The sequence below is a fragment of the Heptranchias perlo genome, chromosome 22 (genome assembly GCF_035084215.1).
Source record: "Heptranchias perlo isolate sHepPer1 chromosome 22, sHepPer1.hap1, whole genome shotgun sequence".
Lineage (NCBI taxonomy): Eukaryota > Metazoa > Chordata > Chondrichthyes > Hexanchiformes > Hexanchidae > Heptranchias > Heptranchias perlo.
In genome coordinates, this window is record NC_090346.1 from 45,869,226 (window position 1) to 45,889,885 (window position 20,660).

The following is a 20,660-nucleotide window of genomic DNA, read 5'->3' on the forward strand; positions in this document are numbered from 1 at the left end:
TGCAAGGAGCCCTCACACCTTTAAAGTGGCTTTACTTAATAAAGTCTGCGATGGATACTTTCATCTGAATCATTGTTGATACAATTACATCCAATGATACATAATAGTTTTTTCTTGAGCAGCTCAAGTGCTTTACCCTTCTAAAAGTTTCTGATACAGTCCGAGTCCAGTCGAATCCCTGCTACTCCCTCTCCATTTGTAGTTGTCAGGTTCCAAAAATCAATCAAAAAGGGCGAATGGAGTGTTAGCCCGGAGGGCTAGAGTATAAAGGGGAGGATGTTTTGTTACAGCTATACAAAGCCCTGGTTCGACCACATCTGGAGTACTGTGTACAATTCTGGCCGCCGCACCTTAGAAAGGATGTAGTGGCCTTGGGAGGAGTGCGGTGCAGATTCACCAGAATGTTACCAGGGCTCCAAGGGATGGATTATGAGGAGAGATTACATGACCTATGCTTGTATTCCCTGGAATGTAGGTTAAGGGGTGATAAGATTATAGGATTTTGAAAGGAATTGATAGGATAGAGAGAAACCTTTTTTTTTGCTGGTGGGGAGAGTGTTGGATAAGGGGATACAACCTTAAAATCAGAGCCAGGCCATTCCCGGAAAGAAGTTAAGAAACACTTCTTCATGCAAAGGGTGGTTAGGTGCTGAATACTCTCCCACAAAAAGCAGAAGATAGCTCAATTAATAATTTTAAATCTGAGATCGATAGATTTTTGCTAGCCAAGGGTGTTAAGGGATATGGAGCCAAAGCGGGTGGATGGAGTTAGGAACCGATCATCCACGGTCTCATTGAATGGCGTAACAGGCTCGAGGGGCTGAACGGCCTACTCATAGAATCATAGAATGGTCACAGCACCAGAGGCCGCCATTTGGCCGATCAAGCCCATGCCGTACTCCTGTTCCTACCAATAAACATCTGTCCCACCAAACACAAGAGGCACACTGCCTCGTGTAGCATGCACAAGAGAACAGAGCCACACTTGCTTATGTAACCTCCTCCAGTCCTACAACCCTCTGAGAACTCTGCATTCCTCCAATTCTGGCCTCTTGAGCATCCCCAATGTCCTTTGTCCCACCATTGGCGGCCGTGCCTTCAGCTGTCCAGCTCCTAAGCTCTGGAACTCCCTCCCTAAACCTCTCCACCTCTCTCCTTAAAACCCACCTCTTTGACCAAGCTTTTGATTACCTGTCCCAATATCTCTATGTGGCTCGGTGTCAAATTTTGTTTGATAACGCTCCTATGAATCACGAGATGTTTTACTACGTTAAAGGTGCTATATAAATGCAAGTTGTTGTTGAATCCATGATGAATTTTATTGGTAAAATGGACATCAAAAAAACTGATCTAAAATGCAGACTGATTGCATAAATGAAAGTGTAGAATTAAAGTTTGTATGAAGCAGGCTAGCCTCAAACTCAGTCACTGATACCTGGACCTCTGTCTGCTGATGAAGTGACAGTCAGTGTTCTCACCACCTGCGACCTGAACATCAGTGGGGCAGCCGTATTAGGGTTTTATAAAGACGCAGAGTCCTCACTTTATCTAAAGCTCTCAACAGATCAGTGGGAAATATGATTTTATCCTAGAATGCAAATCCTGCAAGCTTTTACCTCCATCAAAATTGGAAATACCACAGATTGCTCCATCTAGTGGTTTTGCCAAGAACTGGTGAAGCTAAGAAAAACAGTCTTTGTCACCATTGCAGGGACCACAAAAAACGTTTTGCTTGAAGATACTGATGTCTGTAGTGTGTGTGAAAACAAGCAAACTGCCTTAGAGCCAAAAAGCACTGGCTCCTTTTCAGCTTCACATAAACTGTAGTGATAAAAAGTTTCACATTAAGAGATCTTTTAAAAGGCATGAATATAAAGGCAGGATCACTGGATGATACAGCATATCCCCAGGCACCGAGTGATAGACCCAGGCTCTAAGATAAAGCTTGATAGATCTGAGGTTATGTTACAGGTGTCCCTCCATTTTGGAGCTGGGAACAAGTTTTGAAAAGCTAGGTTCTCATTGGTGCCCGTCGCAGCGAGCCTGGAGAACGTTTTTTGAATGTTGGTGCTGAGGCACACGACAACTCCTGAATCGAGGTACATGGACTGCATCAATGTTACTGAAAAGACTCTAGCTCCAATCAATAACTCTGATGCTGTAGCCACTTGAATTGAACAGATGTCTCTCTCAGTCAAATCTAGAGGTGGTTGAGTAAGATACTGAGGACTCCTGCTGCCTTCTTCTCAGCAAATGCAGAACACCGCTCTCGGAAGGCATCTTTAATAGTGCTCTTACGATTAGTCCCTGTGTAGACATGATTTCCTTTCAGACCTGGGGTAGGCAATAGGTTTTGCACCAAGCTTAAACCTGGGAATCTGCAGGAATCAAGTATCTTGTAGCTGAAATTGCCTTTTTTTTTTGACATAAGCCTTCTGCTAAATCTCAATGCTCAGCAAATTTATTTGAGAGGATAATACACAATCTGTGCCGAGTTAGCTGATGTGAGCCAGAACAAAGATAAGGGGGGTCTACTATTGGTCTCAGGACCAATCAGGGTCAGCTGATCCTTATCCAGCACAGCTCACACTGGAAATATACATATATGGACAGCAGATGTGGAAAGGGTTAGGCTCAGCTACCGCACAGATTCAGCCGCCCCTATGGTTAAATTGTCTGCTAACACTCACCGCCAAGGTTCACAAGTGAGTAATGGCAAGAGCACAATTCCCAGCATTTGCAGAACCTCAACCTTCAGGGAAGGAACAGGATAAATTTGGCAAGAAAAATGAACGTTAAAAGAAAATACTATTAGATTTATCCGTAAGGCAATTTGTGCTATAATTTCCAGAGCATCAGATCAAGCTCATATATCGGTGCCTTAACCCAGGGGAAAGGAGGGTTTGGAACCACAGTAGTGAAACCTGACTTGAAATACTGGAAAAATAAAACCCTAAATTGCTTACATCATTCTCAATTATACTTGCAAATGCAACAAAGCTGAATTGTAAAGAATAACTGGGGGGGGGGGGGGTGGGGGTGGGGGGAGGTAGAATTAACTTTCTCAGTGGAGAACAGCAGAAAGTTGCTGTTCGTAATAGAAGAAATGAGGGGGAGTCTTAGTAAGGGGAAGTTGTTCAAGAGAACTGCTCCCAGGAGATTTCCCTCCCCCCTTCCCCACACATGTTTGATGGTCAATGATCTATTACATATGGAGATTATACAAATAAATTCAGGTTTCACTGAATTGGACTGCAGTGAGATGCACTGTATAAGGTGGACCTCAATTTCATGATTGGCCTTTCAGTGAAATCCCCGTAATTTTCAATTGTATTCTGAGAGGGCATGAATATGAAGATGCAACTTGTACACCAGATTTTTTCAAACTGTTATCTTAAGTCAGTTGCCTGGGGAGGGAAAGACAGGGGAAGGGACATGCTGCAATCTATCAATAAAGACCATCTCTCTTCATTATCAAAAGCTCAACACTTTTGGGTGTTATTCTAGTGCAATGCGGAGTGTAAAACAGGTCCGACAGAACTGAGTTCTACTCCAAAATGCCCATCCCTCGCTGACAAAAAAAAACTTGATCTCACCAGTACTGGTTTATTTTATTAGTAAAAGAGCAGACAGGGCTGTGAATCTTGAAAAGTCTTAAAACATTTCCAGACACTCCAGCGGACTGGCTGGGGAAGTTAAACTTTGCTTCACATCAGAGCATGCATATCCAACCTTCTGCAGTTGGTCGCAGCATTGATTCCTTAAATGCAATTGACAACTTTGGACTAAGGTTGCGTTGACGTGAAGCCAAAAATCAGTGCAAACCGTACTGCCTGAAAGATAGCAGGAGATTTATTGGGATTGAACTGTGCCACATTCCAAAAGTAGCACAATTGCAGACGTAAACATGAAGGGTGCAAGAGAAAGATTAAACAGTTGGAGAATGACTAATTGGAAAACTGAAAGAAATTTTTATTCATAGCTGCTTTTTTTATTTAAAAAAAAATTGAAAGTAGAAATAAAAGAGATCAAACATAACAGAAACGGTCAGGCAATAGTAGATTGTAGCTTGCATTATTTATGAAGATTTTTCAAACTATTAAATTTCAGCACAATGCTCTGGCACTCAACATGACAGAAGATGATTCGATTGTTATCTTCCTTCAGTTTTTTTCCCCTCCTGCAGTGGCTTTTTATGGAGCAAGTTGAAAGTTTGTGTACTGTCAATATTTTAAGTCTCTGGTTTCGAAGTGCTCATCTCTGGGAGAGATACTATGATAGTCCAGTAGGTGGCAGGACATAGAAGTCCAGGTTTACTCTGACACCGGCAATAACCACCACTTTTACAAAAGGGAGGAGCTCAGCAGAAGTACAAAGAACTAATCATAACAGCCAGTTCTACAAGGTTGATTTACAAGAGTTGCGTTAACGGGGGAAATTTCCACTGCACTATTTTCTTCGGGCAACATGTTATCCCAAACATGGTATCTGGTTGCATCCAAAACCAGGATTACTTCGTCTCCATCAACTTTCACAAACTGGAAAATGGAGACACACACGTGCTCTTGGACTTGCAATTAACTAGATTCAGAATTGGAGAGCATGCTGCTCACCATAGTCTCAGCAACCCCCAAGATGCCATGCATTGTTCCTTGCCAGATGCTCAAAAACCACCAAAACACTGCTCCATCCAGAGGCTGGGAAGCACATCTGAACAAACAAGGATGTCTGACCCTCTGATTTCTGTCCCTTTCTTGGAAGGCCCCGATTTCTGTGTGGCATCTCCACAACGTGGCATGGCACAAACGTGGTGCATTCTAAAATGGGGGAATGCACAAATGCTGCCCCTCCCACGTGCAGAAGCAATTGGAATGGTTACTTTTTTTTTTCTCGTGTGGAGATTTTACAAGCATATTGCAGATCCGGCAGGAAAGGTTTGTCAGGTCAGCTAGCCCGTTTACAGCTGTCCACTTCTCTCCAGCAGGAACATCACCTTTTTAAACCATTACTCCAAATGGTCAGTGAAGGCCCAGGAAGAGAGAAATACCCAAAATGCTGCGTCCCTTTCGCTGCTCCATACTTTTGCTGGGAGCAAGCAATATTTATCCGAAAAGTATTCAAATGCATATCAGCAAGAATGTTTGCAGCCAACAGATCAGAAATTATAGCTTATTTGGAACTTTGTTTTGCATATTCTTGTACAAGTTTTATGTAAAAAGGATCCGGTTCATTGAAATAAATGAGATCTTTATCTGTAAATTCAATGATCTGTAATAGTCACACATTAAAATGGATGGTAAAGTTTAACAGTGATAACATTTAAATATCAACAGTATGCAATAAAGCAAAACTACAGTCAAAGCTTTAGTCTCAAACCTTTTAATAAGGTCCCAGTGAAGTTCGATAGAAATGGAGAGAAGAGTTTGTATCTTAATAAAGCAAATCTCCTCATAGGAGTTGCTGCAAAATCTAAAACATCAAATTTCAGTAAAAGTAGGTTTCAGCAACATAGGAATGTACAGGTCCCGAAATAACTGCTGTCCATCTGGCTGGTTTTAGCACTGACCAACACAATTAATTTAATACTATGATTAAAATTGAACTCCACTGATGGCTGTTTGAGTAAAGGCACCAACTGGTGTAGCACTAAGCCACACAAGGAGGTCCCAGGTTCAATCCCGAGGCTGTGCTGAGTTGTTCATCTCAGCGAGAGCAGCAGTTAGCCTTAGTGCGGGTGGCGGGACAGAAGAGAAAAATCAGTCAGTCAGGGTTCCTGCTCCTAACTCTCAGCTGGAAAGACTGCATTACCGCAGTCCCATCCCCCATTCTGGCTGATACACAGAATCTTACGACACAGGACGAGGCCATTTGGCCCATCGTGCCTGTGCCAGTTCTTTCAAAGAGCTATCCAATTAGTCCCACTCCCCCTGCTCTTTCCCCACAGCCCTGCGAATTTTTCCTTTTCAAGTATATATCCAATTCCCTTTTGAAAGTTACCGTTTAATCTGCTTCCACCACCCTTTCAGGCAGCACATTCCAGATCATAACCCGCAAACTCTGTAAAGAAAAATTTCATCTCCCCTCTGGTTCTTTTGCCAATTATTCATCTGCGTCCTCTGGTTACCTTCCGTCCTGCCAACGGAAACAGTTACTCCTTATGTACTCTTTCGAAACCCCTCAGAATTTTGAGCACCCCTATTAAAATCGCCCCATAACCTTCTCTGCTTTAAAAGGGGAAAAAAAAAATCCTAGCACCTCTAGTCCCTCCACACTAAGAATGGCCTCTTGGGTGAAGTATCAGGGGACTGCCAGTGCCCATGGAACCAGACCTCATCATCAGGTAGTGCCTTGAGAGGTGAACATTATATGTTTTTTTTCTAAATTGAGTTCTATCGTACTTTGTTACAGTGAGGTTTTGACTGGAGTATGGTCACTGGTGTTAGCCACTCTGCACATGCAGTTTTCACAGTGCTTTCAGCAGTGGATAAATAACCAATCACTACAGCCAATAGATACTTTGGTCATCATATACAGGTACATAGCTTTTTAAGGCACATCATCTCAGGATGTGGAAATCATATTTCCAATTTGAAGAGGGCCAGATAGTAACTTTTTCCCCTGTGAACCCCAACATTTACCCAGTTATTTTTTCCCTGTGCCCATCACATGCCACATTCCCACTCAGGTCATGCCCCATTTGTACTACACAACCACAGTCCTTTGTCCCAATATGGCCGACTGCATAAACCCTAACAAAATTGATCAAATGGAGTGTCATTTTTGATGTACACATGGAATTGTGATCCCAGAAAGAATTTCTGTACCATAGTTCAGTACAGATGCCCACCAATGTTTGCTCTCCTGAACCCTAACCTTTCTTGTGCATGAAGGGCCAGAAGATAACGTGACAATTATAGAATCATACAGCACGGAAGGTGGCCATTTGGCCCAGCGTGCCTGTGCCAGCTCTTTGAAAGAGCTATCCAATTAGTCCCACTCCTCCCCCCCCCCCCCACTCTTTCCCCATAGCCCTGCAAATTTTTCCTTTTCAAATATTTATCCAATTCCCTATTGAAAGTTACTATTGAATCTGCTTCCACCATCCTTTCATACAGTGCATTCCAGATCATAACTCGAGATGTTTACTGATTAGTTTACCCTCAATCTGGACCCCAATTTATACAGTGCAGCATCTAAGAAGCTTGAACTATTGGAAATTTATCATATCTAAATACAAATTTTACACGAAAGAAAGTTTACCCTTTATTACGTATCTCAATTACATGCAGCCTCTCAAAAAATTAAATTCTTTATTTAAACATCTGAATGGCATCGTCAGTTCTGCAACAGCCAAGGAAATAAAAACACCAAGACAAAGTGTGAAAAAATTTACAAAAATACATTGCACAAAGTCCTGTGTTGCTCTTGAAAAATAAATATAGTTATTCACAAAGTCCCTTCCCCAAATTCCCTAATTTTTGCTTTACAGGAGGAAATATGCCTGGTTTCATATCATAGTTTATGAAATATACGAGTGCATTTCATATTCCAAGTCTTTCTATATAGGCCACAGGTTTTGTCAATAGTTAAATATATGGATTATATTGATTAATATAAGTTTATATTTTTGAAGTATTCTCTTTACAAATACAAGGACTGTTGTGCAATATACAAATAAACATTATCCAATAAAATGCTCTGTACATCAATTTCCTTCCACTTCTACAAATGGAAAGGCATTCGATATTCTTGTTGCGCGACACAAACACATCAGACATTCACCAAAATAAAAACAAGACAAAGAAACGTTCTCTAAAAAGGTGACAAAGCCATTAACCGTTCAGCTGGCAGTGTTCTTAAAGCATCTGGTAGCAGGCGATCCAGCAGTACACGTTATTCATGCCACAGTCCCCAAGAACAAATTCCAGTGTCCAGAATTATTCCCAGTTTCTCCAGTATTTACAATTTTTACAATATTAGTGCAGTTCACGTTTCATTGCTTCACAGGGTTACCGTGCACTCTGAACCGGTAGAGACACGTGTACTCCGGATGGCCCCAGTTGGAGACTATTCGGAGTTCAACTATTTGGTAGCTCTTCAAACTTTCCTCCTAATATTGGGATTTTGGGGGGCGGTGGGGGTGCGGGGAGGAAGGAAGGGTAGAACAAAATAAATGAACAATTACATACTCAATATCCTAAAGACCATCTGACTGCATGGCCTCGAATCATTTTACTTATGAATTAACAACAGCAACTTGCATTTATAGAAGGATAAATTGAAAAACACAAAATGCAACTGCAAAAACTATTTTACAAAATCTGAATTACACATCCCTAAATATGATGAACGGTCATCAACTGAAATGTTAACTCTGTTTCTCCACAGATGCTGCTTGACCTGTTGAGTATTTCCAGCATTTTCTGAACTTTTTTTTTTTGCATTTACATACCGCCTTTAATGTAGCGAAACGTCCCAAGGCACTTCACAGGAGCGATCAAACAAAATTTGACACTGAGCCACATAAGGAGATATTAGAACAGGTGACCAAAAGCTTGGTCAAAGAAGTAGGTTTTGAGGAGGGAGAGGTGGAGAAGTTATGGGAAGGGAATTCCAGTGCTTAGGGGCTAGACAGCTGGAGACTTAAACAGACAAAATTAATTTGTGTGTCTTAGTCTTGCGAGTAATTATCTGATTAAACCTTTTTAGATCTTATAATTTTATACCTGCACTCAAACAATATTCCATAACTGTCAGTCAGCACTGGGCAGGATAAAAAAGGATCCCAAAGATCAGTAATGTACTTGCTATTGTTTTCACACACCAAGTCACTGGGGTAATCATAAACTGAAAACACAAAATGCAACGGCAAAACTATCTTACAAAATCTGAATTACACATCCTTAAATATGAAAACCAAAATTAAAAAGTATTAAACCTGCAATTAAAATAAAAGATAGAATTTGAAACTAAGTTACCCTGACGGAGAAATTCTGTATCGCCTCTCCATCTTGGTTATATGTGTATTTTCCAAGAATTGTGCCTTCCTCTTGGTACTCATCATCAAGACCCTGAACAGGAACACACAAGACAGGATTTCAGATTACTCAGAAGTAGCAATATGTAAAAAGCCTCTTAAAATGCCGCTACTAAGGCTGATATTCTTCAGTGTAACTTTTTATCTTAAAAAGAACATTCTATAATGTATCTTTTTTTCCCAAGTGGATTTTAAGCAGTCAGCACGTAAGCTACTTAAAACCAAAATGCAGAACTAACACTGGGTGCACGTGTGCCTTCAACAGACTTGGACACCTCTCCAATTACCAACCTTCTGCTTGGTCACTCTTCACCATTGGCGTAGATGAATTGAGACTACAGGCTGCTTTAGATAAGCGATGCTTTCCAGCCTTTTGTTCTTTAACATACATTGGTTAGTTACACTTACATAAACACTGAAGTCCTTGGGCGCACTGCTGATATTGCCTGCCGGTGAGAGAGACTTTGGTGCGTGCTCCAGAGTAAAAGCAGAAGGACTGATCTCCACAGAAAGGCGAATAACCAGATACCCCTGGGATCCTTTGAATGCCCAGCAGTTTCCAGGGTAAACATCAGGCTGTAAAAGAATGGGAGCAAGAAATATTCAAAACATTCCAATCCACACTTCCTTCAAAACTACTGTAAACTTTAGATTCAAAATTTCATTTTCAGCCTTCAAGTGATCCTAAGTTTTGATTCTCGAGTTGGGACATGACCGCTAATTTTCCTATCACGGGTCATAACAAACATCTCAACTTCTAGTTTCCAGTTTGAGTGACAAAATCTGGTTTTGCACTAGAATATTTTAGCTGAGCATAATCTGCTGAATTACTATATAGGGAGATGCCTTACATTTATTGGAGCGTCTCAGTCACCCCTCGTTACTCTGTTTTATGCTTTGGAATGGTTAATTGAAGAGTCTTGTTACACAAAACTGTCTGGGAGCATGTTTTGTGTAGCATTCCTCCTGCTGCAACATCGTAAAGGTTCCAATCCTGTGGCACATTCATGAATGGAGACAGTTGTTCCCCAGATGGGTCAGTCAGTAAAGCCACCACCTGTGTGGTACTGAGATGTACAGACCAGGAAAGACACAGGTCTACGCCAAGTTAGCTGATCTCAGCTGGGGCAGCACTGGAGGCAGTACCACTGGGCTCAGTGCCCAGGAGGTGAAAGAATCGGCCAAGAATTCCACTTCCAATTGCTATGCAGTTAACCTAGCTGGCAAGTGTGTGTATTTATTTTGGGCCAGGACAGGACTGGGCTAGACTAGATTCTAATGCCTGCACAGTCAGACAGACCATTGATGGTCTCTGCCTAGATTCAAAAGTGGAAGGCCACTTGAGTGAAGTACCGGAAAACTGTTTACACCTATGGAATTAGTTCGAGCCTCTAGGGGAGAAGGATGAAGCGGGGAGAAAATTGGGTGGGGAGGGTTAATTAGCAAGGATAGTGGATTGTGCCCAGTATTTCTTTGTCATATCATTGGAGCTGAATTTTGGGTCACAGCGCAAAGATTTCTACACAAAATGCTTACTCCCAGGCTGCAATTCTGGAGTGCTAAATAGGAAACCGGTGATAGTGACACTGGTACGTCTACAGATTTAACAGCATTTAGGATTATGAGGCTTTGCAGTAAACTACACAAAACCTTAAAAAAGGTACAAGTCACCTGACAACATTTATAATCATTGCACAACATGTAGTTGCATTGAAAATCAGAAACATAGCAGCAACAGAACTTGATTGCCTTGAGCAAAATGTACTTAAAATTGAACTGCTGTACTTTCATGTATGCAATGTGAAAAACAAACAGGTTTTGTTATAAAAATGCTTTGCACAGCATTTGAGATATAGCTTTTGGAAGGATACAGTTGTAGTCAGGCCCGAGATCGTCATCACTCTAGAGGTGAGCACTAATCAGTTATTGATGCAGTTCAATAAACATGAGAGCATAAGTGCGTGTGTGGTTGGGAAATACAGAACAGCAAATACCCCACGGGGCTGCACTGCTGTGGTTTTCAAACTGGAGTCCATGGGGCCACCGACCAAGATGCACCATTTGAAATGTGAATTCGAGAAGTAAATTGGTCACCAGACACACACACACTTCATTATTCTAAACAGTAACCGAAGGAACAGCAGCAAGGCATCAGCTGGAAGCAAAAAAGACCTCAGTGGCTGTGACGTAAGAGCAAGCACACACACACTCATTGGTTCCTTTACTGTGGCGTTAATAGTCACAGTAGGCGTCCAGCCAGAGCCCAGTCTTACACTGGCTTATTATTCATAGTGGGTTTTAATTTTTTCCTGTCTAAATATACAGCACAATAATAATTTCAAAACCACATTTCTTGAGACCACGACGTCCCGCCTATGCAGGACCCAGTTTCCCACAGTGCAGAGCTGCATGTAAGTATGGCTTGAAATAAACAGTCGCAGGCTGTGGAGAGAAAAAAAATGAAATGTATTTGAGGATTCCACCAGCAGAGGGAGCAACTGCACAAATAATATCCCAGAGAGGATGTTGCTGGTCTGGGGAGGAATGTTATGGGGAACAATGATCATAATATTGACAAAGTGAGCCAAGAGACAGAGCGCACAAGAGAAAAAGAATGCAATAGGTGAGAAAGCCTCAAGCGAGTGAAGAATCACCCATCAAAAAGAGCAAAATCCAGCCCATCTGAAGATTCTTTAGGATGCTGATTTGTTATCCACTATTCCTTCACACTGCAGTCCAAATTTCAGGCAGACTTTTGAGGGGATATTCAAAATCTTCTCTGGATCTGTATTTTTCTAATTTCATTTCTAAACCCCATCTTGAGGAATCTATAAAAAGCCAGTTTTGCAGATGTGAAATGAAGTAGTTCATTACTCCGAGGGGTAACAGAGATACAGTGGCACGTCAGACTCCACTGAACTGCATTAACAGAGTTATATCCCAAGCATGGAATTTCCCAGTGATAAATTGCAAGTTATTCCTCCAAAGCGGGGTGGTGAAATCCTGAACAAGTTTATAGCTCTGTGATTAGTCCTGCACTCTCAACAGTCTTTCTCTCATGGAATGGGGCGTCATATAAAAATACTTCCACCTAATAATTGTGAATGTACTTGGAGGCGAATAGCATAGATGCATTTAAGGGGAAGCTAGATAAGCATGAAGGAGAAAGGAATAGAAAGTTATGCTGATCAGGTGAGATGAAGAGGGGTGGTAGGAGGCTCATGTGGAGCAGTTGGGCCGAATGGCCTGTTTCTGTGCTGTAGACTATGCAATTACCACCTAGAATCCAGCCTATATTAAAAGGACAATATAATTCTAGGTCTAAGTGTTATGAATGGTAAGTAATTAACCTCAGAATGAAGGTCATCCTGAAAGAGTACAGTGAGCCTGCTCTGGTGCTTGCTTCCTACCATTGGTGTCAGTGGACTTGGTTCATTTTCAGACCAAATCACAAAACGGTCTTTTCAACCTCCACTGAATTGCTGCAATTTAACTATCCTTTGCAAAGCATGTGATTGAACAGTTAGCAAAATAAGGCAAGACCACTAAAATACACAAGAAGTTAAGTCAAACCAAAAGCAGTGAGTTCAAATATTTTGAACGATTGTCCACACAACACTGAAGGGGCTTCAACCAGGAAACTTTCACGTAGTTGAGTAAATAAACGTACTGATATCTGCAAATGAAAATAACTTGGGGGCCTAACCTACCTTTAACTGGAAAGATCTCCAATACAAAAAAAAGTCATGGAATTCAATTTTTGACTTGTACGTTACCAAATCCATAGAAAATAATGGGCTCTGAGAATTTTTCATGTGCATGTTGCAACTTTTTTTTTTAAAAAGCCTTCTTTTGGAGCAGAAATTTTTATTACAACTGTGACAGGATCAATTTTGCTTGTGGTTCAACAATTAAGCTTTCCTACCAATTGGCTCTTTGTTCTATTTGATCCAGTAGCGATAGATGTTGGCAGTCAAGAGCTGCAGTTGTTCTTGAACTATAGACGTTACAGCACAGAGCAATTTTTTTGGTTGGTGTTTGCAAGAGATCGTGGGAAATTACACCCCCGAAAGGAATCCTGTGCAAGCTGAGTCAAAACTCCAGAAGGAGGATGGTTTTTCATTCTTTTGAAACCTTTGCAAAATGTGCTTCATGTAGATAAAGATTAAGCAAAAAATATTAGTTACAACATCAAGGCCCCATGTATGTACACATTAGGAGCCACTCCGCTTTGTATTTATAAACACTGTTGCTGATCGGTTGAGGTAAGATCTCATTTGGCAGAATTCTTGCAATGAACAATGTTTCTAGAGATTAAAAGTGCACCCTCAATGTAATACACAAGTTACGTTACATAAAATTTACAGCATAGGAACAGGCCACTTGGCCCAACTTGTCTATGCCAGTGTTTACGTTCCACACGAGCCTCCTCCCACCCCTCTTCATCTAACCCTATCTGCATATCCTTCTATTCCTTTCTCCCTCATGTACTTATCTAGCTTCCCCTTAAAGGCCTCATGTTATTTGCCGCAACTGCTCCTTGTGGTAGCAAGTTCCACATTCAGATGGTCAAGTTCCCACATTTATGAGCTGTATTTGTATAATATTTCCTTCCAATGCTTTTATTCCTTTTCGAAGTTAGCCCCCTGAACCCTCACCTGATACTCAGCTTGTAAACCACATTACACTGCCTGAACTACACTACGCATTGGTACATTAAAGTAGTCAAGAAATAAGGTGCTGTATAAAGGCAAGTTATCATATCCTGCACAAATTAATCACCATTACAAAGAAAAACTTATGAATTATTTTCCAATCTACCTACCTGAATCACCACTCTAGGAGACTGAGAGAAATACCAAAGTGGAACTCCAAAAAGGCTCATCACAGCGGTTGCAGTCTCATAGGTTTCAGAACAACGAGTGCTCAAGATGCTGCCACCTGGAAAGATGAAGGCAGATGCAGTACTTGATGTACTGATGCAGTACAAGTGATTTTTTGAGACGGTTTTGAAGGGTCCAACCCACCATGACAACTTCTTGTCCAAGAAGCCCTAAAGACCTCAAATAAGCCAACTGAGGTAGCCACCTGCCGCCTCATCACACCCAGTTTGCCAGCACAGATTTGAAGTACTATGTATAATTCAGCTTCAGTCGGAGGAACAGGTGGAACTGTAGGGCTGGAGGCAAGCCATAAAGGGATATAAATAAAAGATGAGAATTTTAAATTGGAGGCATTAGGGAACCAGGAGCTAATGTAGATCAGCAAGGACGGGGTCATGGGTCAATGGGACTATGTGCAGAATTGAATACGGGCAGCAGAGTTTTGGATGAGCTGAAGTTTACGGAGGGTGAAGGATGGCAGGCCGGCCAGGAGAGCTTTGGAATAGTCGAGTCAGGAGGTGACAAAGGCATGGACAAGGGTTTCAGCAGCAGATGGGCCAAGGTAGGGGCGGACGTGGACAACATGGGGTCGGAAGTTCAGATCAGGGTCAAATAGGACTCCGAAATTGCAGTTTGGTTCAGCCTGATACGGTGTAGCGAGTGGGAGAGGAATGGGATCAGTGACGAGAGCATGGAGATTGTGGCAGGGGCTTAAGACGATGGTTTCCGTCTTCCCAATGTTTAACTTATGGGAATTGCAGCTCATGTCGGACAATAGAGACTGATAATAGAGGCAGTGGAGAGGTTGAAAAAGGTGTTGGAGAGATAGAGCTGGGTGTTGTCAGCAAATATGTGGTAGCTGACCCTATTTCTGCAGATGATAGGAGTAAGGGCAGCATCTAGATGACGAGGAGGAGGAGGGGGGGGCATGGAAAAATCCGTGGGGGACTTTGGAGGTAACGGTACAGATGCAGGAAGAGAAACTATTGCTGGAGATATTCTGGCTACAATTGGATAGATAAGTGGAACCAAACAAAGGCAGTCAGTCAGTCATAGATGAACAATGGAGGAGAGGCACTGGAGAAGGTTGGCTAGGCCAACTGTATCAAAGGCGGCAGAGAGGTCACATTGCATTGAGTTACATTGAGTCTACAGCACAGAAAGAGGCCATTCGGCCCAACTGGTATATGCAGCGTTTATGCTCCGCACGAGCCTCCTCCCTCCCTACTTCATTTACCCCTATCAGTATACCCTTCTATTAAGGTCGAGGTAGGAAAATGCACCACGGTATCACAAACAAGGAGGGTGTCTTTTTAAGAGCTTCTCCAATAGCTCAGTGAATAAAAGGCACTGTGTAATGAATCACAGAACGACGAAGCTTAATCCCTGGTTTCAGTTAGCTAACCTCAGCTGGGGTGGCAGTGACAGCTTTATTCTGGGCCGGATTTTGCTGTGAAAATAACATTAAGGCTAACAGCGCTCACCGTTATTTATGCACAAATCAGAAAGCAACTTCTGGCAAGCACACGTGCGCAGTTAAACGCGAAAATCTGGAAATTGCTGTCAGAGATGCGCTACCCCTCCATAAGCTGCGAAAAAACGGCATCTCGCCATCTGGCTCCCCGTTCAAATATATTGGCACACCGTGGCTGCAGTGTGTACCATCTACAGAACGCACCGCAGCAACTCGCCAAGGCTTCTTCGACAGCACCTCCCAAACCCGCAACCTCTTCCATCTAGAAGGACAAGGGCAGCAGGCACATGGGAACACCACCACCTGCACGTTACCCTCCAAGTCACACACCATCCCAACTTGGAAATATATCGTCGTTCCTTCATTGTCGCTAGGTCAAAATCCTGGATCTACCTACCTAACAGCACTGTGGGAGAACCTTCACCACAGACTGCAGTGGTTCAAGAAGGCGGCTCACCACCACCTTCTCAAGAGCAATGAGAGATGGGCAATAAATGCTGGCCTTGCCAGCGACGCCCACATCCCATAAACGAATAAAAAAAGTTTAGTTCCTATACTGAAGTCGTAGATACAGACTAAAATCGCCACAAAAAGTAAAGGCTTGTCCATTCCAGTCTAAGTACCTTTTTAAATGACGTAGTAAGTCTTAATTTCTGCCAAACGACCTCTCTAGCATTGAAAATTAACTTTTACAAGTGCGGAGTCCCATTACTTCATCTTTTAATTATTGTTGGGAGTTTTTTTTTTAAATTTAAATAATTTTTTAAAACTTTTTATTTGACTTATCTCTCTCTCAATCCAATGTTTCTTTCCCTCTCTATTTCGTTTTCTGTACCTGATTTGACATCGAATTCACTTTTCTAACTTACACTTCCTGGTTCAGACTGTACGCTGCGCATCAATGATTTTTCAATCTAATTGGTTAAGGAGATACACAGCTGCTTACCCTGTCCACACAGGTCCCAGATGCCCTGTAGAGGGCTCCGCACTGTTTGGATCTATAACTTACAGTAACTTGCCATGCCTATAGACTTTCTATGGGGTTTTGCAAGTGTATGTCTAACAGCAAAATCCGGCCTAATATGTCTGCCCAAGGGAAAGGGACGGGGCTGGTCAACAGTCAGGTTCTCTCTCCAGTTTAACAGGTGCAAACTTGCAATGCCATTACAGTCAAATAGCCAATGTTAATTATATGTACACACACATTATAATTACTATACTGCAGCAACAATGTTACGGAGATGTCAGAAGAAGCTTCAATATTTGATGATTCTTCTGCATCACTGTGTATAAAAGTGAAAATATTTTTGAAAAATGACTGGCTGTAGGGCACAGAATTCCCTGTAGCTGTTGGCAGAGTTAATATAGCTAGCACACAAGGCTAATGCAGCTAGCACATAAGGCTGCAAGCAGTGCATGTAGATATTTATTTAGGCAGCACTGCAATTTAAACAAGCACTGACAAATTGACATTGATTCAATATTTTTTTTTAAAAATGTAAAAAAAAGAACAGCATGAAGGATTTTTATGGTTCACTCACGATATAGTTAAATGCCTATTTTATTAAAACATTTTCCAGATGGATGGTACACAAGTAATCAGTGGTTTGACTGTGTGACTCAATATGTACAGGTACAAGTCTATACCTGGTGCACTGCTAGTTAGTCAGATAGCCAACACATTTATCATACAATGTTTGACATTTTGAGAGCTCAGGCAGATTGTGGAGGATCCCATATTGTGCAATTGAGTTACTGGCTCAAACAATCACTTCCGAATACATTTGTCCCCAACAGCGTGCAAAATTCAGTCACCTGATCTTTGCTGAACAGCCACAACAAAAGATAACTCGTCCTAAAGTTTTTTTTTAAAAAGTTTCCAGCTGAATAAATTTGTAGCTACTTCCGTTTCCTGTTGAAGCCATTTATTTGTAGCCTTTTGCATCATGGTTTCCCTATTCAAAACATCCAAATTTTAAACAGATCTGAATGTAACGATCGGGGAAGTTACACCTGCTGCACAGGTGTCAAATGACAGTGTGACAGGTTAACGGACACCACAGCAAATACCTGCAACATTCTTAACTTATCGCTGCTGTGGCTATTTATGATCGGTGCTTCTCCAAAATAGAGTACGAAATACTACACATGCAATCTGGTCACCAGCAAAGCTCCTGCCCCATCCTCTGCACAAGTTGAATTACATCTGATGGCAAATCATTTGTATGATTGTGGAGATTGAAAGGAATCCAAATTGAAGCAAAGTGATGCATCACTTCCTTTTGCCAAGAGGTCATCTTTCCAGAAAAGTTACTCTTAAATAATTTAAAAACTCAAACCAAAGAAAGCAATTTAATCTTTTGCCTGTTTCAAATCACTACATATGCACAGCAAGCCTTACCCAAGGAGTCCATCACAAATGTGTGGATTTACTGGTTTAATTTTCAATTATAGCTTGACAAAAATTGCTCAAACAGGGTTGTTTCATGACAGGAACTAACAGTACAGAACCTTTGATCAGAAAGAAATGGTCCACACTTTGTGAAGATTTTGTAGGTGACAATCATGCAAATTGGTCACAGCTATGCCATTTTGAGCCTTTGCATACTGATTCACCATCTCCCTCATCATAAATATGTATAAAGTGTGTGCAAGTCTGGAAAATGTGATTTGTATGGATTTCTGAAGAGAGAAATGTTCAGTTCTATATGTCACTATAATCTATAACCGAATTTAAGTTGTAAGTATTGTCTGTCTGACCTGGAAAGGTGGAGGTTGAGATTTCCCAGAAAAGTGAGATTTTATTATTACACATATCAAAAATTCTGGTGTGTAACCAGGTGAAAGCAACTCCTTGTCTTGATACCTTCTGTAACTGTGCAATTTACTGCTTAGGCACAAGGTCAGAGACAAGGCATACAGAATTTGCCATTCAGATACACAATTTGATTCAGCATCCAGAAACCATTACGTTGTTATGGAGAGTAATAGATCAGTCAGACCTTCTCATATGCAAGTTCAGATAGTTTGTAGTTCAATAATTGAAGAATTTCTTTGCGTGATCACTATTTAATAAATTACAAATAAATAAGTAGTTGCCCAAGTCTGTAAAAACGCTGGTCCATGTTTAACATAGTGTTTAGTAGCATATCGAGACTATGTTGATGGAGGAGTCCAGAATAAGGAGGCATAAGCTTAAAATTAGAGCTAGGCCATTCAGGGGTGATGTCAGGAAGCACTGCTTCACACAATGGGGAGTGGAAATCTGGAACTCTCCCCCAAAAATCTGTTGAGGCTGGGGGTCAATTGAAAATTCCAAAATTCAGATTGATAGATTTTTGATGGCGTGGTTTTTAAGGGATATGGAACCAAGGCAGGTAAATGGAGTTACGATACAGATCAATCATAATCTAATTGAATGGCTGAACAGCCGACTCCGACTCCTCCTGTGTTAAATCCAGTAAACAGATTACTGCATTCCTGGAATACACACCTCCGCAAAGGCAGATTACGAAAGAGGTAGATAGCATCCAGATCATATCAAGGTTTATTTACAGGAACCTTTAGCACATTGTTCCGCAAGAACGCAAGTGTCTATAAAACGCAATACAGTGTTTTCTAGTATAGACCCAAAATTCATTAGCATTAGAGAAAAATACACAAACTAAACACCATTTTGCATCACAGATAGTACATTCCTCAATGAACCAAAGCCTGACCCTTCATAGGTCCCATCCTTGCTGTCTGACAAAGAAGTCAGTATCAAGCGCTTCAATATATATTTTTGTCTGTATGAACTTAGCCATTTTCATATTTCTCCAAAGAAAAACTACAGCTACTTACCTCCAGATTCCAAAGCAAAATCCACCATTCCAGTCTTATCTTCACTGTACAGTTTCAAAGCATTGCTCACTATGATATGCACTTGCTGGACAGCAAGTAATCCAGGAAAGAAAAGAAAAACAAGTAACTTGTATCCTGAAAAACTGGCAAATTTTATAACATTATGAAGCTACACAGATTTTTTTTTCACCAAATATGTTAATGAAAGTTTCTAACAAAGTCAAAGTAATCAAAACTATACACAAACGCATCTACTCCTTCCCCCCCCCCCCCCCTCCACCAACCCCCCCAAAAAACCTGAAAAGTGCTGGAGGGAAATATTCCCAGAAGCAGTCAAAATGTTCCAAGTACACAAGGACATGCACACAAATGTCAATGTAAACTACATGAATACAAATTACATCGCGTTACATCAAAACTACATCACAGAAACAGGCCATTCGGCCCAACTGGTCCACGCCGGCATTTATGCTCCACACGAGCCTCCTCCCTCCCTACTTTATCTAACCCTATCAGCATACAGTTCTATTCCTTTCTCCCTCAAGTGCTTATCTAGCTTCCCCTTAAATGCATCTATGCCATTTGCCTCAACTACTCCATGTGGTAGCGAGTTCCACATTATTACCACGCTTTGGGTAAAGAAGATTCTCCTGAATTCCCTATTGGATTTATTGGCAACTACTTTATATTTATGACCTCTAGTTTTGGACTCCCCCACAAGTGGAAACATCTTCTCTACGTCTACCCTATCAAACCCTTTCATTATCTTAAAGGCCTCTATCAGGTCACCCCTCAGAGCCTTTTCTTTTCTAGAGAGAAAAGTCCCAGCCTATTCAGCCTTTCTTGATAAGGATATCCTCTCCGTTCTTGTATCATCCTTGTGAATCTTTTTTGCACCCTCTCCAATGCATCTATTTCCATTCTATAATATGGAGACCAGAACTGTGCACAGTGCTCCAAGTATGGTCTAACCAAGGTTCTAGACAAGTTTAATATAACTGCTCTGCTTTTCAATTTTAACCCTCCAGAAATGAACCTGTGCTTGACTTTTTTATGGCCTTATTAACCTTTCTAAACAACTTGTTCTATCACAAGCACATTTTAGAGCAATATCTTCAACACAAGATTCAATGATGGCTTAGTGTACACTAAGCAACACTGAGAGTTTTGTTAGCAATTACACACACAATCCACAATGTTAATATCTTAAATATAAACCCAGTGTCTAACAAAAAACTCTCATATGGCAGTAACGTCAAAAATTGGGAAGTCAGTGTTTTAAGGATGCAAGATTTGCAGAACGCTTGATTTTTTAAAAAAAAGCTTAATACAAAACTCCATCAGCTGAGGTGAAATTCTGATACGGCAAAGGTGCTGGAAGAAATTCCAAAGGGCAGGGGCATAGTGGCTGAAGGAGTGACCA

The 20,660-nt window shown here is 41.3% G+C and overlaps 1 protein-coding gene across 2 annotated transcripts in view; it reads right to left on the minus strand.

Annotated features, from left to right (window-relative positions):
• Window positions 1-3,969: 3,969 nt before the first annotated feature.
• The window catches only part of LOC137340741 (SUN domain-containing protein 1-like), a 50,897-nt gene continuing 34,206 nt past the window's right edge, over window positions 3,970-20,660 (minus strand). For both annotated transcript variants that reach the window (XM_068003474.1, XM_068003473.1), the window contains exons 19-23: window positions 19,238-19,322; window positions 13,863-13,978; window positions 9,446-9,613; window positions 8,979-9,071; window positions 3,970-8,110 (exon numbers count right to left, since the gene is read on the minus strand). In XM_068003474.1, coding sequence (XP_067859575.1) covers window positions 7,994-8,110; window positions 8,979-9,071; window positions 9,446-9,613; window positions 13,863-13,978; window positions 19,238-19,322 — 579 coding nt within the window. In that variant the 3' untranslated portion in view covers window positions 3,970-7,993. The remainder of the gene's footprint in view (window positions 8,111-8,978; window positions 9,072-9,445; window positions 9,614-13,862; window positions 13,979-19,237; window positions 19,323-20,660) is intronic.